General features: G+C 27.3%; 4 protein-coding genes and 1 non-coding gene across 7 annotated transcripts; 4 read left to right on the top strand and 1 right to left on the bottom strand.

The window, feature by feature from the left end:
- Positions 1-766: 766 nt before the first annotated feature.
- On the bottom strand, positions 767-5,098 carry LOC122637347. The gene is made up of 7 exons (XM_043829429.1): positions 5,000-5,098; positions 4,498-4,639; positions 4,074-4,232; positions 2,240-2,384; positions 1,932-2,091; positions 1,201-1,294; positions 767-1,094 (listed from the first exon to the last, which is right to left on the bottom strand). The coding sequence occupies exons 1-7, from the start codon at positions 5,006-5,008 to the stop codon at positions 859-861; spliced, it is 945 nt and encodes a 314-aa protein (XP_043685364.1). The 5' UTR covers positions 5,009-5,098; the 3' UTR covers positions 767-858.
- LOC122637345 lies at positions 5,014-6,738 on the top strand. The gene has a single exon (XM_043829426.1). It carries the CDS (start codon positions 5,387-5,389, stop codon positions 6,722-6,724), a length of 1,338 nt encoding a protein of 445 aa, XP_043685361.1. The 5' UTR covers positions 5,014-5,386; the 3' UTR covers positions 6,725-6,738.
- Positions 6,739-6,987: 249 nt separating this feature from the next.
- On the top strand, positions 6,988-8,747 carry LOC122637346. 2 transcript variants are annotated; one of them, XM_043829427.1, is made up of 4 exons: positions 6,988-7,104; positions 7,179-7,987; positions 8,055-8,362; positions 8,706-8,747. In XM_043829427.1, exons 1-3 carry the CDS (start codon positions 6,988-6,990, stop codon positions 8,341-8,343), a joined length of 1,215 nt encoding a protein of 404 aa, XP_043685362.1. In that variant the 3' UTR covers positions 8,344-8,362; positions 8,706-8,747. The 2 variants fall into 2 exon arrangements, with proteins under 2 accessions (XP_043685362.1, XP_043685363.1); XM_043829428.1 differs by having other exon boundaries at positions 8,713-8,747.
- On the top strand, positions 8,565-9,527 carry LOC122637348. 2 transcript variants are annotated; one of them, XM_043829431.1, is made up of 2 exons: positions 8,565-9,020; positions 9,134-9,527. In XM_043829431.1, the coding sequence occupies exons 1-2, from the start codon at positions 8,725-8,727 to the stop codon at positions 9,288-9,290; spliced, it is 453 nt and encodes a 150-aa protein (XP_043685366.1). In that variant the 5' UTR covers positions 8,565-8,724; the 3' UTR covers positions 9,291-9,527. The 2 variants fall into 2 exon arrangements, with proteins under 2 accessions (XP_043685366.1, XP_043685367.1); XM_043829432.1 differs by having other exon boundaries at positions 8,725-8,970; positions 9,134-9,263.
- Positions 9,451-9,522, top strand: Trnae-cuc. Its single transcript has one exon. It is a non-coding gene; the product is annotated as a tRNA-Glu (tRNA).
- Positions 9,528-11,404: the final 1,877 nt, after the last annotated feature.

The following is an 11,404-nucleotide window of genomic DNA, read 5'->3' on the forward strand; positions in this document are numbered from 1 at the left end:
CGTAGTAAAATAGTACCATGTGCGTCCGATAGAGCGTGTCTCTTTTGCCCTCCTATTGAATCGTTTTGCGCATCGATTTTACGCATTCGTCGTTGAATATCGAAACTATCGATATAATCGGATCTCGTGGTTTGTGACTCGACGTGACTCGAGTCGAATAATAATTGAGTAGGAGAATGTAAGAAGTGCAAATACGATTTTTTTTTTCTTTCCTTGTTACTTTCGTTTCTCTCTTTTCTTTTTTTTTTCTACTTTTTTTTTTTTTTTAACTACATACGGTGTCCCAAGAAAAATAAGAAAATGGATTATTTAATCTGAATATTTCCAAATAATATAAATAAATAAATAAGTAAATAAATAAGCGAAAGAGGTCTATAATTTGTAAAGTTAAAATACGATTTGAAAAGAAGAATTATATAGGGTGTCTTACAAAAAAAAGAACAATATGTATATACTATTCCTAAAAAATATTTAATGCAAAGAAAAAAAGAGTAGACCAAATTCTTTATAGATTTATGTGAAGATACGATTATTCGTTAATTATATATAGGGTGTGTCAAAAATATTGGAATAACTCGTTCGAGATGAACATGTAATTGACTGGGGAAAAAAGAAAAGAAATGAATTAATTTTAACATACTTTAAATCTTCGTTTGATTTAATTATTAATGATACAAAAAATATTTTGTAGAAATTATTAAAATAAATAACTGTAAAAGTGATTATTCTGGATATAATAATTTTGTGGAACAATTTTCTTTTTCTTCGTTTTTCTTTTTTCTTTTCTCTTTTATTTTCTAATTATTCGTTAATAAATCGTAAATTCTTCTTTTATGTTTGCGTTCAAAACAATACGATTTACATGTGTGAAAATCGCCATTCCGGCATTGGTCGTTTTCCTTTCAATCTTACTGGCAAATGAAGCTTCGTTGGTAAATTTTTAGCATACCATGTGTTTAACTCATGGAGATAAGGCTTTGTAAGCATTTGTAACTCTTCCTTACGTTTCTTAGCAGTTTTTGGAAATTGGGTTAATTTGTAAAGCGGCTGCCATCTTATTTCTGTTTTAACATCCGATTTTTTGGGAGTATAACCTACAAAAAAACGTATATATATATATTTATTTATTTATATTATGAAATTCAATCGAAATGCAATGATCATATATAAATTAATATATAATATTTTCAATACAATTACCATCTTTTTCAATAGGACATTTTACTGGACCTTCCACTTTTAATAATTTCTTTTCTCGACAGTTGGCAATATCCTCGACATCTTTTTTTACAGTCTAAATCAAATTTTGAAATTGATCAATGAATAATGTCATGAATTTTTTATAAAAAATAAAATATTAATTATGTAAATATATATATATATATATATAATAGGAAAAATCTTAATGCGAAATAAAATTATATACACAGGGTGCTTCTCCCAAAAGGTTCAACCTGATACTTCAGGAGCGTAACAAGTTTTTTTTCTAAAATCTCTACGATAAATTCCTAAAATATAGATCAAATCATTTGAGACACTCTGTATATATAAAATTATAAAATATGCGTACGTAATATGTAATATAAATAATAATAACAATTAAAATTAAAAATTAAAAAAAAATGGCAATGCAATAAATATAAAATTTTCGATTAAAAAAAAAAAAAAAAATATTTTAATCTTCGTAAATTGAAAAAGTCTTTTTAGAAACACGTTCATAATAAAACACGATACCGGATATTTAATTACATACACCAACGCGATCATTCTCACGCGATCATCCTCATAAAACGCTTCAAATTGTTTCTTCCCATAAATTGATTAGTTAAAAAAATGTGAAGGTATCTAAGGAAGAAAGAAAAAAAAAGAAAAAAAAAAGAAAAAGAAAAAAGAAGAAATTAGGTCAATAAAATGAATCATAAAAATCGAACCTCAATCTCGTGATTGGCATAATCAAATCCTTGTTCGGTGTATTCCGATCGATCATATGCATAATCGTTGATATAACCTACAGGGAGTTTCAATTGTTTTCTGCTTTTATCTTTCCACCAAAATGGCGGCTTCAAAATGTAACATGGCTCCTCGTCAGGTCTAATTAATAGTTATTATCATTAATTTATTCGTATGTATGGGAAAAAAAAATTTTTCTCTTTTTTTTTTTACAAAAGGTATATATATATATATATATAAAATAATGGATATAAAAAAAAGAAACAAAGAAATTATTCAAAATGGATACTTCGATATTATATCTTCCTTTCTTTCATCTTTCATGCCACATTGAAATTTATCAAAAAATGTTTCCTTCGGTACGTCTTCCAAACGTTTCTCCTTAATATACTTATACTCGTATTTCTTTGATCTTGGAAATAAGGATACTGGACCTTAAAAGAAAATATAAAATAAAGTGAAATAAAATAAAATAAAATAAAAAAAAAACAAAAGAAAAACGATCTGTGCGACTAAGTTAATTCGATAAGTTTCATAAAAATATTGAGATATTTACATTAATATAGAGTGTGACGAAAGCTTTTGAATGTAACAAGTACAAGGTTAACTCTATATTAACTCTTTAGGTTAATTTTTTTGTCTTTTTGTCTTTTTTTTTTTTGTAGATTAAAACTGCAAGCTCAAGAAAGGTTGGAACAAAAGAAAGGATTACAAATTTAATAACGAATCCTCGACAAAAAGGGGATTTAGAATGAAGTTTCATCGATTTTTGACGCTCAATGATTTTTGTCCCAATCGAAAAACTTTTAGCCCACCCTGTAGAATAAGACGCTATGAATTGGTGAGTCATTAAAAAATTAGTGTCGCTAGAATATTTCAAGAATTAATTCTCTGGAATTCTAATCAGTCTATATCGTTTGTACGGTTAATATTCGAATTGCTCGAAATTGCTTATGCATTTCATATCACATGTACACACACATACACACACACACACACAGACAGATTTATATATATATATATATGTATATATATTTCGATTACTTTTAATCGAGAACAATTAATATTCGACGAGGACTATTAAGTCCAGAGATTCGTTATATGATCATTATTGCACAATCAGGATCATATACAGGGTGTTCTAAAAAATTATTCCACAGGATCCACTCGATACATTCCTGAAGTATATATATTATAGTATTATTATAAAAACACTAAGAAAAAAAAAGAAAAAAAAGAAAAAAGACAGGTAAATATTAAAAAATTACACGCAATAATTTGATTCGTATATACATTATAATAAAATTAAATAAAAATCAGTATACTAGTATTTATGAAAAATATTAGTATAAATTATAACACATAATAATTATTTTTATATGAAGTATAATATTATTTATCGTACAAATAATACTATAATATATCAGTAAAGTATATTAAATAGTATAGTATTTTTATACAGGGTGTCCCAAAAATGAGATTCTCTTGATACGCTCCTGAAGTATAATTTATATAATGTATAATTATATAATGTTTAGTAAAGAAACATCCTATATATATATATATATAGTATTATATAAATATTATTATACTAATATATATATATATATATATGCAATAAATTTGATATTATGCTATATTATTAAATATAATAATATTAATAAAAAAGAAATGTATACGATACTATAATATTATTTAATAAACAACGTTATATTAATAAACATCGTTGTTTATTTAAACAAAAAATCCAAAAAGCTATATGTATATTAAAATATAAGTATATCAAAAATATATCCAATAAATATAGTTGAAATATTTATATCGAAAAATGGTTTAATATCAAACGAAACAAAAAAAAAAAATGAAAAGTAAAAAAGAAAAAGAACAAAAGACAGAAAGAACTAACGTTATCAATGACGTCAGATTATCTCTAAGAACCACTTATCTATTACAGATTGTATGTCAATATTATCGAACTTTAGATACCCCATTATTTCAATAATGAAAATCCCATTTCTGATACATGAAAATTAATCAACCTCATTCTATCAAAAACAGATATAAATAACAATTTTATTTTTATATTAAAAAAAAATTATATATATATATATACTTTTACATACTTATATCATCACGATTGGAATATTTCAATTGTTTAATAAAAGATGAAATTTCGTAAATAAGGAAAGCATCTTTCGATTGGGCGTACCAAGATCCCTCCTTTTCTGCAAGCACGTTAAGTGTACGAGGATCGAGTTCAGTAGGTGGCGCCACGGGGTCGGCTGTGAACAATCACGTGGGACCTTTATTAATCCAATCAGCTTAATTCAATTGTACTATATAGAGATAGACGACGGCTGTTTAAATGCGATCGACCGTAGTGAACCTCTTTCTCTTACACACATATACACGTACCTCCCACTCTCTCTCTCTCTTTCTCTCTCTCTCTCTCTCACTCTCTCACTCACTCTCACTCATCGATATGAGACAAACGTTTCTATTTTGATTTAATAGGCTCATTCTATTTTCAATCGCTAAATGACTTACTAATTTTTCTTTTTATGGGACGAAGTTGTTTTCCTATATATTTATGCGTCGGCCCTGGTTTGCCGTATAAAAAAATGCCATCGGATAACAATGTTAATGAGACATCCTCGAGAACATAATCGATTGGGGGAGGTTCAGGATACTTAAAAAACAAATTTTTATAAATTAAACATTTTTTATATATATATTAATTTATATATATATATATATATATATGTGTGTGTGTGTGTGTGTGCGTATATTAATATTTTCAGTTTTATTTAATTTTAATGAATGTTTTAATATGTTTTGTCTCTGTTAATCGATTTTAATTATTTATTAATGAATATGTGAAAATATTTATTTAAGAGATGTTTATTGAAATTATTTGATGAAAAAAAAATTTGTTGAGAAAAATAAGTAAAATTTCAATAAAGAAATAATATCTTTTAGATAAATATTCGTATTAATTAATAAATAAAAATATTACGTTTTAATAGTAGTTAATAAAATATTGGAATACCATAAACATGGCGGCACACTTGAAATTTTTTCGATCAAAGTTACTTAATATAATTTATCGAAAATATTCCAAAATATAACCTCATTATCTTATATTCACTTTCAAATAAACATTATAAACTATATACATACATACATACATACATACATATATATATATATAACTATATGGATCATAATTTTTGTATATACCTGGAAATCATCAACTTCATGCTTATTCTATCGATCTAACCTAAAAATTAATAAAAATAAACATTAGAAAAGTATTTATAAATGATACGATATGTATCTCGAACGTATAAACGATCGATTCTAAATCTTATTCCGAGTAAAACATTTCTATTCTTAATAATAAAATTAAAATAAAGATTCAAGAAAGTATCTCCTCATGAGAGAGAAAAATTTGAAGAAACAAAGAAAAAAGGGTAGAAAGAGTAATAAGATGAAAAAAGTGGAGATGACTCCAAAAAAATCACCCCCACCGATTTTCGGTATACGAGAAGAAATAGTCGATGATTACAAAGAGCAATATCTCTTTTTGTTAGAATTTTTTATCCATAGAGTAACCGGTGAGAGATTAGCAAAATTAAATCGAATGTTTTTCGTACCGACTAGCATTGCTTTAGAATTTTTACATTTCACGGAAGAAGATAAAATCGAGATAACACCGGTAGATTTATTATTCGTCCCACAAGCTGGTATAGCAGATGATGTTGAATATTTTTATTCTGGTAAATCAATAATGTTTGCGATGGATCTTGAGACAACGAGGGATAAGTCGTTGGAATTGACAGTGAAGATGACGACAAGAAAAAAAATGCCTGAGGGTATTAAACCAGATATTTTAGTTGGCGTTGGAGAATTCGAACTGACTAAACAATTTGCTGCGTTAAGGAAGGAATTGTTGCAATGCTGGCATAGGAAAGTACCACCGCCTAAGACGTTTGAAGGTTCCGTACCTTTGATAATGAATGAGAAACAAGTCGGCAAAGTTTTTCTCTATGTAAGAATGTCTGCCTTTGGTGAGACAATTATTACAGAATTTGAAGCACCAGAGTCGATAAAGAAAGAATCTGATTATATATTTAAAGGTGAAGAATTGAATGAGAAATCTTTGGCTTACAAATGTAAAGTAGTTGACTCTGAAAGTGTCTGTAAGGAATCAACTGTTGATATTCCTTGTCGTGTATGCGTAATGGAAGAACATGCTTGTTTACCTTGCGGTCGGCCAACTGGTGCCAGAGAACAAGATAAATTAAATGATCGTAAATGTTCATGTGTCTCGGAAACTTCCAAATCTACTTGTTATCCACCTAGCATATTAGAAGAAACACCAAAAAAAGATCTTTGTACTGATACAAGTAAAACGGCTGGCCCAATTCAAACCAGTCGCGGTCCTGCTCAAGCTTGTGGCAAAGCCGTTGTTCTCAAAGTTTCTGGTCTTCTGGATGGCGAAGTTAAAAAACAACCAACTGTAACAGTCTCACCAGAAAGCGATGCGACGGGACCAGATTGTCCGCCTGATCCTGAACACGATGTTTTTATTTTGAGAATTGGTAAGAAAGGACTGGTCGGTGCTGGTGAGAAATCAGATTTGCAATTGGAAATGAGAACACCTAAAGGCCCTGAAAGAAGACCTCCGATCAGACATGAAACGCGTCAAATACAAGCTGATATCGAAGAGAAAAAAAAGAAAGAGAGAAAGAAAAAGAAAAAGAAAAAATAAGCAAATTCTTATAATTGAATAATTCTATTGTGTATATGGTTATCGTATGCAATATATAGTTATAAATTTTATTTAAAAGAGTGCCATCTATCTTAAATAATATATAAACTCTGTTTTTTCTTTTCTTTTTTTTTCTTTTATTTTCTAATGACAGTTTTAAATTGTAGTGTGATGGTTAGATATATCATTATGTTGTAAAAAAAATTTGTGAGTAAATTAATAAATAGTTTCCATATCAATTAAATTTGATCCTTTGATATAACATGGATGAAAATCAACAATTATTTCTCATTGAATTTTTGGTCGATAAAGTTAATATCCCAGCTGTTCGTGCTATACATGAAGAAATGTTACCAGTGACGACCTGCATTTCTTTTCAAGTTATATTTGCTTATTATTGTTACAAATAAAATGATTATATAAAATCATTTGTAAAAGAAATGTTGTATAACAGATCCTTGGTTTGCCACCTATCAATATTCATGAGGAAGCATCTAGCGATGGATGTGCTTGTGTCAGCGGTGACACTCAAGTATTTAAAAAAGGAAAATCTTGTCTATTTGCCCTACCCAGTAATGTTCTTCAAAAACCAGTTCATAGTTTTCCTGTAACTATGACTGTTTATAAAAAACTTCCACCCGGAGTATTACCAGATGTGATGTTAATCGGCTCTTATCAAATACAATTAAGAAATTTAATAAATGATTTACTAAGTCAACGTATATTCAAAAATGGCAATCCATGTAAATCATTAAAAAGCACTTTCAGGATAGCAACAGCAACTGGACAGTGTGTCGGCGAAGTTACTCTTTTCATACGTGCCTCCTGTTTCGGGAAAAAAATAGTCACTCAATTTCAAATACCTCATAATAAAAAACCGTATTTGTTCAAAGGAACCGATGATAGTCCAGTATTTCAATGTAAAAAAATACCTTCAAGAAAATGCCTGCCAAAATTTATACCATGCAATTGTCCTATAAAAAAGAGTACGGATGGAAGCGGCGAAGGAAAGACTTGTTGTCGTCCAAAAACATGTCCTGAAACTTGCTTCATGCCTTGTTGTCGTCCAAAAACAAGTCTTGAAACTTGTTTCACGCCTTGTTGTCGTCCAAAAACAAGTCCTGAACCTTGTGTCAAGATTTGTTGTCGTCCAAAAACAAGTCCTTGTTCTTCTTCGGTCAAACCTGAAATTGATAAGTGTAAAGGACCTCATACTGAACCTCCACCTTGTTATCCATCTTGTCTACCACTTTGCAAGTCAATGTTAGTTCAAACTTTTGAATCTCATATGTTTTATCTTACAAATAAAATTATTCTTATCCTATTTCAGACAACAACAAGAACAACAATGTATAAAATGTTGTTCCATTTATCCGTCATGTATACCTCTTTGTATGCAACCAGTAAAATCTGTTCCACCTTGTGGTTATCCACAACCTGCTACCACAAATATTTGCTCATCTTGTTGCTCACCTCAACCAGTTAAAGAAATGAGCTGTGCTCCCTGTTGCGACACAAAGAAAACTACTTTTGATGACCTATTTAAAAAGAAACCTGTAAGAAAGTGCGGATGCGTTATTAAAGAGGAACCAACTTGTAGCTGTAAACGAACTTGTTGAATGCCCAGCAAAAAAAATGGCGAGTGGAGAACTGTTTATTGAATCTTCTTCAAAATTTATATATATTTTTTTTTATTGTATATATATATATATATTTTTTTTTTCTCAGTGTGAATTCAACTTTAAAATTTGATCAATCGACATGAAATTGTTGAGAATTATTTCAGTCTTTTTTTCTTTTCCTTTTTTGTTTTTTTTTTTTTTTTTTTTTATTTATTTTCATACCAAACATCAAACTTTATCAATCATGAGTCTAATCGATTATATCATAAATTATTAAATATTTTTATTACGATGGAGAGGGGGAGGTATATGAAATAAATAATAAAGATCATGTAAATGATAACATAAAAATTATTCAGATAACAGTTATACAAAATAATGGCTGAACGTCAAGATAAGAAGAAAAAAAAGCAGAAGAAGAGCGGTAAATCAAAAAAGGTTTTGGCAAAGGAAGCATCAAAGCATAAAGTCGATAACCAAAAGGCAGCTTGCGTAAAGGAAAAATATCATAAATGGGAAAAAGCATGGGAAAAGAAATTCCAAGCACAGGATGAACTCGACGATTACAGATGTTGCTTGCACAAGGGATTATGTTTGAAACCAAAGACGCAATCAAATATTTGGGTAAATGTAGTAGAAGATAAAATGACTCAAGAGTTGCACATGGCCATTAAGTAATTTATAATTTAAATAAATAAAATTATTATTAATAAATAAATCGTTTTTCCTTTTTTTTTATTATTTTTATTAATCGTTTAATAATATTTTCTTTTTTTTTTTTTTTTAGACAGGTACCTGTTCCCAGACCAAAACCTCCTCCGATTCCAAGATTAAAAAGAATGGAAATTTTATCGAGCTGCGAAGGAACAGTTGGCAAAATTACTGAGATGAAAAAAAAGAAAAATATTGTAAAAAAGAAAAAAAAAGGAAAAAAAAAAGGATAAAAAGAAAAAATAATAATAATCTTTTATATCAATAAATGAGAATTAATTTTTTCTAATTTATTAAGATATTATATTAAGTATTATTATTAATACATACATTATATTATATATGAAAATATATTACACATATATAAATAAAATAATACATGATATTAACATATCCGGTATAGTCTAGTGGTTAGGATACCTGGCTCTCACCCAGGAGGCTCGGGTTCGATTCCCGGTACCGGAAAAATCATATTTATTATATTTTATATATGATAATTTTTTTATATAATATAAATCTCCTATAGTTTAAACGATTACAATCAATCATGCTACTGTATTATAGAAACGTTGTTCTCTATATATATTTTATTATATGTATATATATATATATACATACACACATATATATATATTAATAAAATAAATATATTAACAATATTAAACATATATATATTTTTTATTATTATGATTAATATTTCTATTATGATTAATATTTCATAAAATTAATATATACAAAAAATTATAACAAATATATTACATTATTTATTTTTATATTTATTCTTACGTGGCTGCATATATAAGAGTATTATTGTTCTCTCTAATTCTATTCCTTTGTCGTCTTATTTATAATAGACCTCTAGATCAAGAAAGTGGAAAGTGCATCCGCAATGTCGTGGCACGTTATTTTCGTCGGGGTCGACTCGAGTGCATTCACCGAAGAATAAGTAGCTTAATAGTATATAAGCAAGTCAAAGTATATATATACATACATATATATATTTTTTATTGTATATTTTATAAGAAAATTTTATAAAAAAAAATAATATATTAATAATAAAAATTAATCGAATATCTGTCGATATATATTTTCAAATATATATATAATATTATTTATAATTTCTAACCCAATCAAGTTACTTGATATTTCAAAAATAATAGATATTGGTTGATTACACTGTATTAACCTTAATTATTTGAAATTGTCGGCTTTGAAATAATAAAATCGTCCATTAAAGTTCATAATTACTCAGGAATTTTCATGAAATTAATTCCTTTTTCTAAGAAATCATTTTTAGAAGGATTAAATCAATTTGTCGTAAATAGATAATAATAATAATAATATAGATAATCACATATATTGAAAATTTGGCAATAATTTTTCTATTATCTATTTTCCATTATATATACATATATAAATAATTTCACAAGATAAAATAAAATAAAATAAAATAAAATAAAATAAAATAAAATGGTATATTTTAAGAATTAACTTAATTAAAAATTTAATAATAATTACATACAATATTAAAGTCAGAGAAATATAAAATAATGTTTTTCTTTTTGTTAATTAATTTTTAGAAACCCAACAAAATATTATTATTATTATCATTATCATAATCTTTTATAATTATTTTTAAACAAGGTTATATTATTCTGATCTTTTTTACAATATTTTAGGATATATTAGAAGAAATATTTTGTCTCAAACTTATGTTGCACTATATTATATATACACATCATATATATATATATATATATATATATATATATATATATTTAAAGCTAAAATTAAAAATAAAACACTTGAAAAATATCATCCGGATGCAAAAATACATAAAATCTTTCAACGGAAATGATTTTCTCCCAATGCGAATACACATGTCTTTAAGAAAGAGAGAGAGAGAGAGAGAGAGAGAGAGAGAAAGAGAGAGAGAGAGAGAGAGAGAAAGAGAAAGAAAATCTACAAGGTGTGCCAAAAATTCGTAAGTAAATTCCAAAATGAATCTCAAAATTTAATTTCCGAGCCTTCAAATTTAAAGTCACTTATCTTCGAATTAGATTCGTAGTTTCGTTTAATTTAAAAAAAAAAAAAAAAAAAAAAAAGAAGAAAGAAAAAAGAAAAAGATTAAAAAAAAAGAAAAAACCGAAGAAAAGAAAGATAAAAATATTCAAAAAAACAGTAATTAGTTTAGAAAAAAGTGTCTCGAAAAGTACGAGTAATTAATTTTTTATCATCTTTGTATCTTTTGATTCCCCTTTATCTAGAAATTTTTGTCCTACCCTATAGAATTCCCTAGAGAAAAAGAGAGAGAGAGAGAGAGAGAGAGAGAAAGAGAGAAAGAGAG

The sequence above is a fragment of the Vespula pensylvanica genome, chromosome 25 (genome assembly GCF_014466175.1).
Source record: "Vespula pensylvanica isolate Volc-1 chromosome 25, ASM1446617v1, whole genome shotgun sequence".
Lineage (NCBI taxonomy): Eukaryota > Metazoa > Arthropoda > Insecta > Hymenoptera > Vespidae > Vespula > Vespula pensylvanica.

Coding starts and splice junctions, on each gene's coding strand:
- LOC122637347 (XM_043829429.1), bottom strand. Junction 1,295..1,931: donor ATGCCAATCACGAGATTGAG/GTTCGATTTTTA, acceptor AATTTGATTTAG/ACTGTAAAAAAAGATGTCGA. Junction 1,095..1,200: donor ATGTCCTATTGAAAAAGATG/GTAATTGTATTG, acceptor GTTTTTTTGTAG/GTTATACTCCCAAAAAATCG.
- LOC122637345 (XM_043829426.1), top strand. CDS start 5,387: ATGAGAGAGAAAAATTTGAAGAAACAAAGAAAAAAGGGTAGAAAGAGT.
- LOC122637346 (XM_043829427.1), top strand. CDS start 6,988: ATGGATGAAAATCAACAATTATTTCTCATTGAATTTTTGGTCGATAAA. Junction 7,105..7,178: donor CGACCTGCATTTCTTTTCAA/GTTATATTTGCT, acceptor GTTGTATAACAG/ATCCTTGGTTTGCCACCTAT. Junction 7,988..8,054: donor CTACCACTTTGCAAGTCAAT/GTTAGTTCAAAC, acceptor ATCCTATTTCAG/ACAACAACAAGAACAACAAT.
- LOC122637348 (XM_043829431.1), top strand. CDS start 8,725: ATGGCTGAACGTCAAGATAAGAAGAAAAAAAAGCAGAAGAAGAGCGGT. Junction 9,021..9,133: donor GAGTTGCACATGGCCATTAA/GTAATTTATAAT, acceptor TTTTTTTTTTAG/ACAGGTACCTGTTCCCAGAC.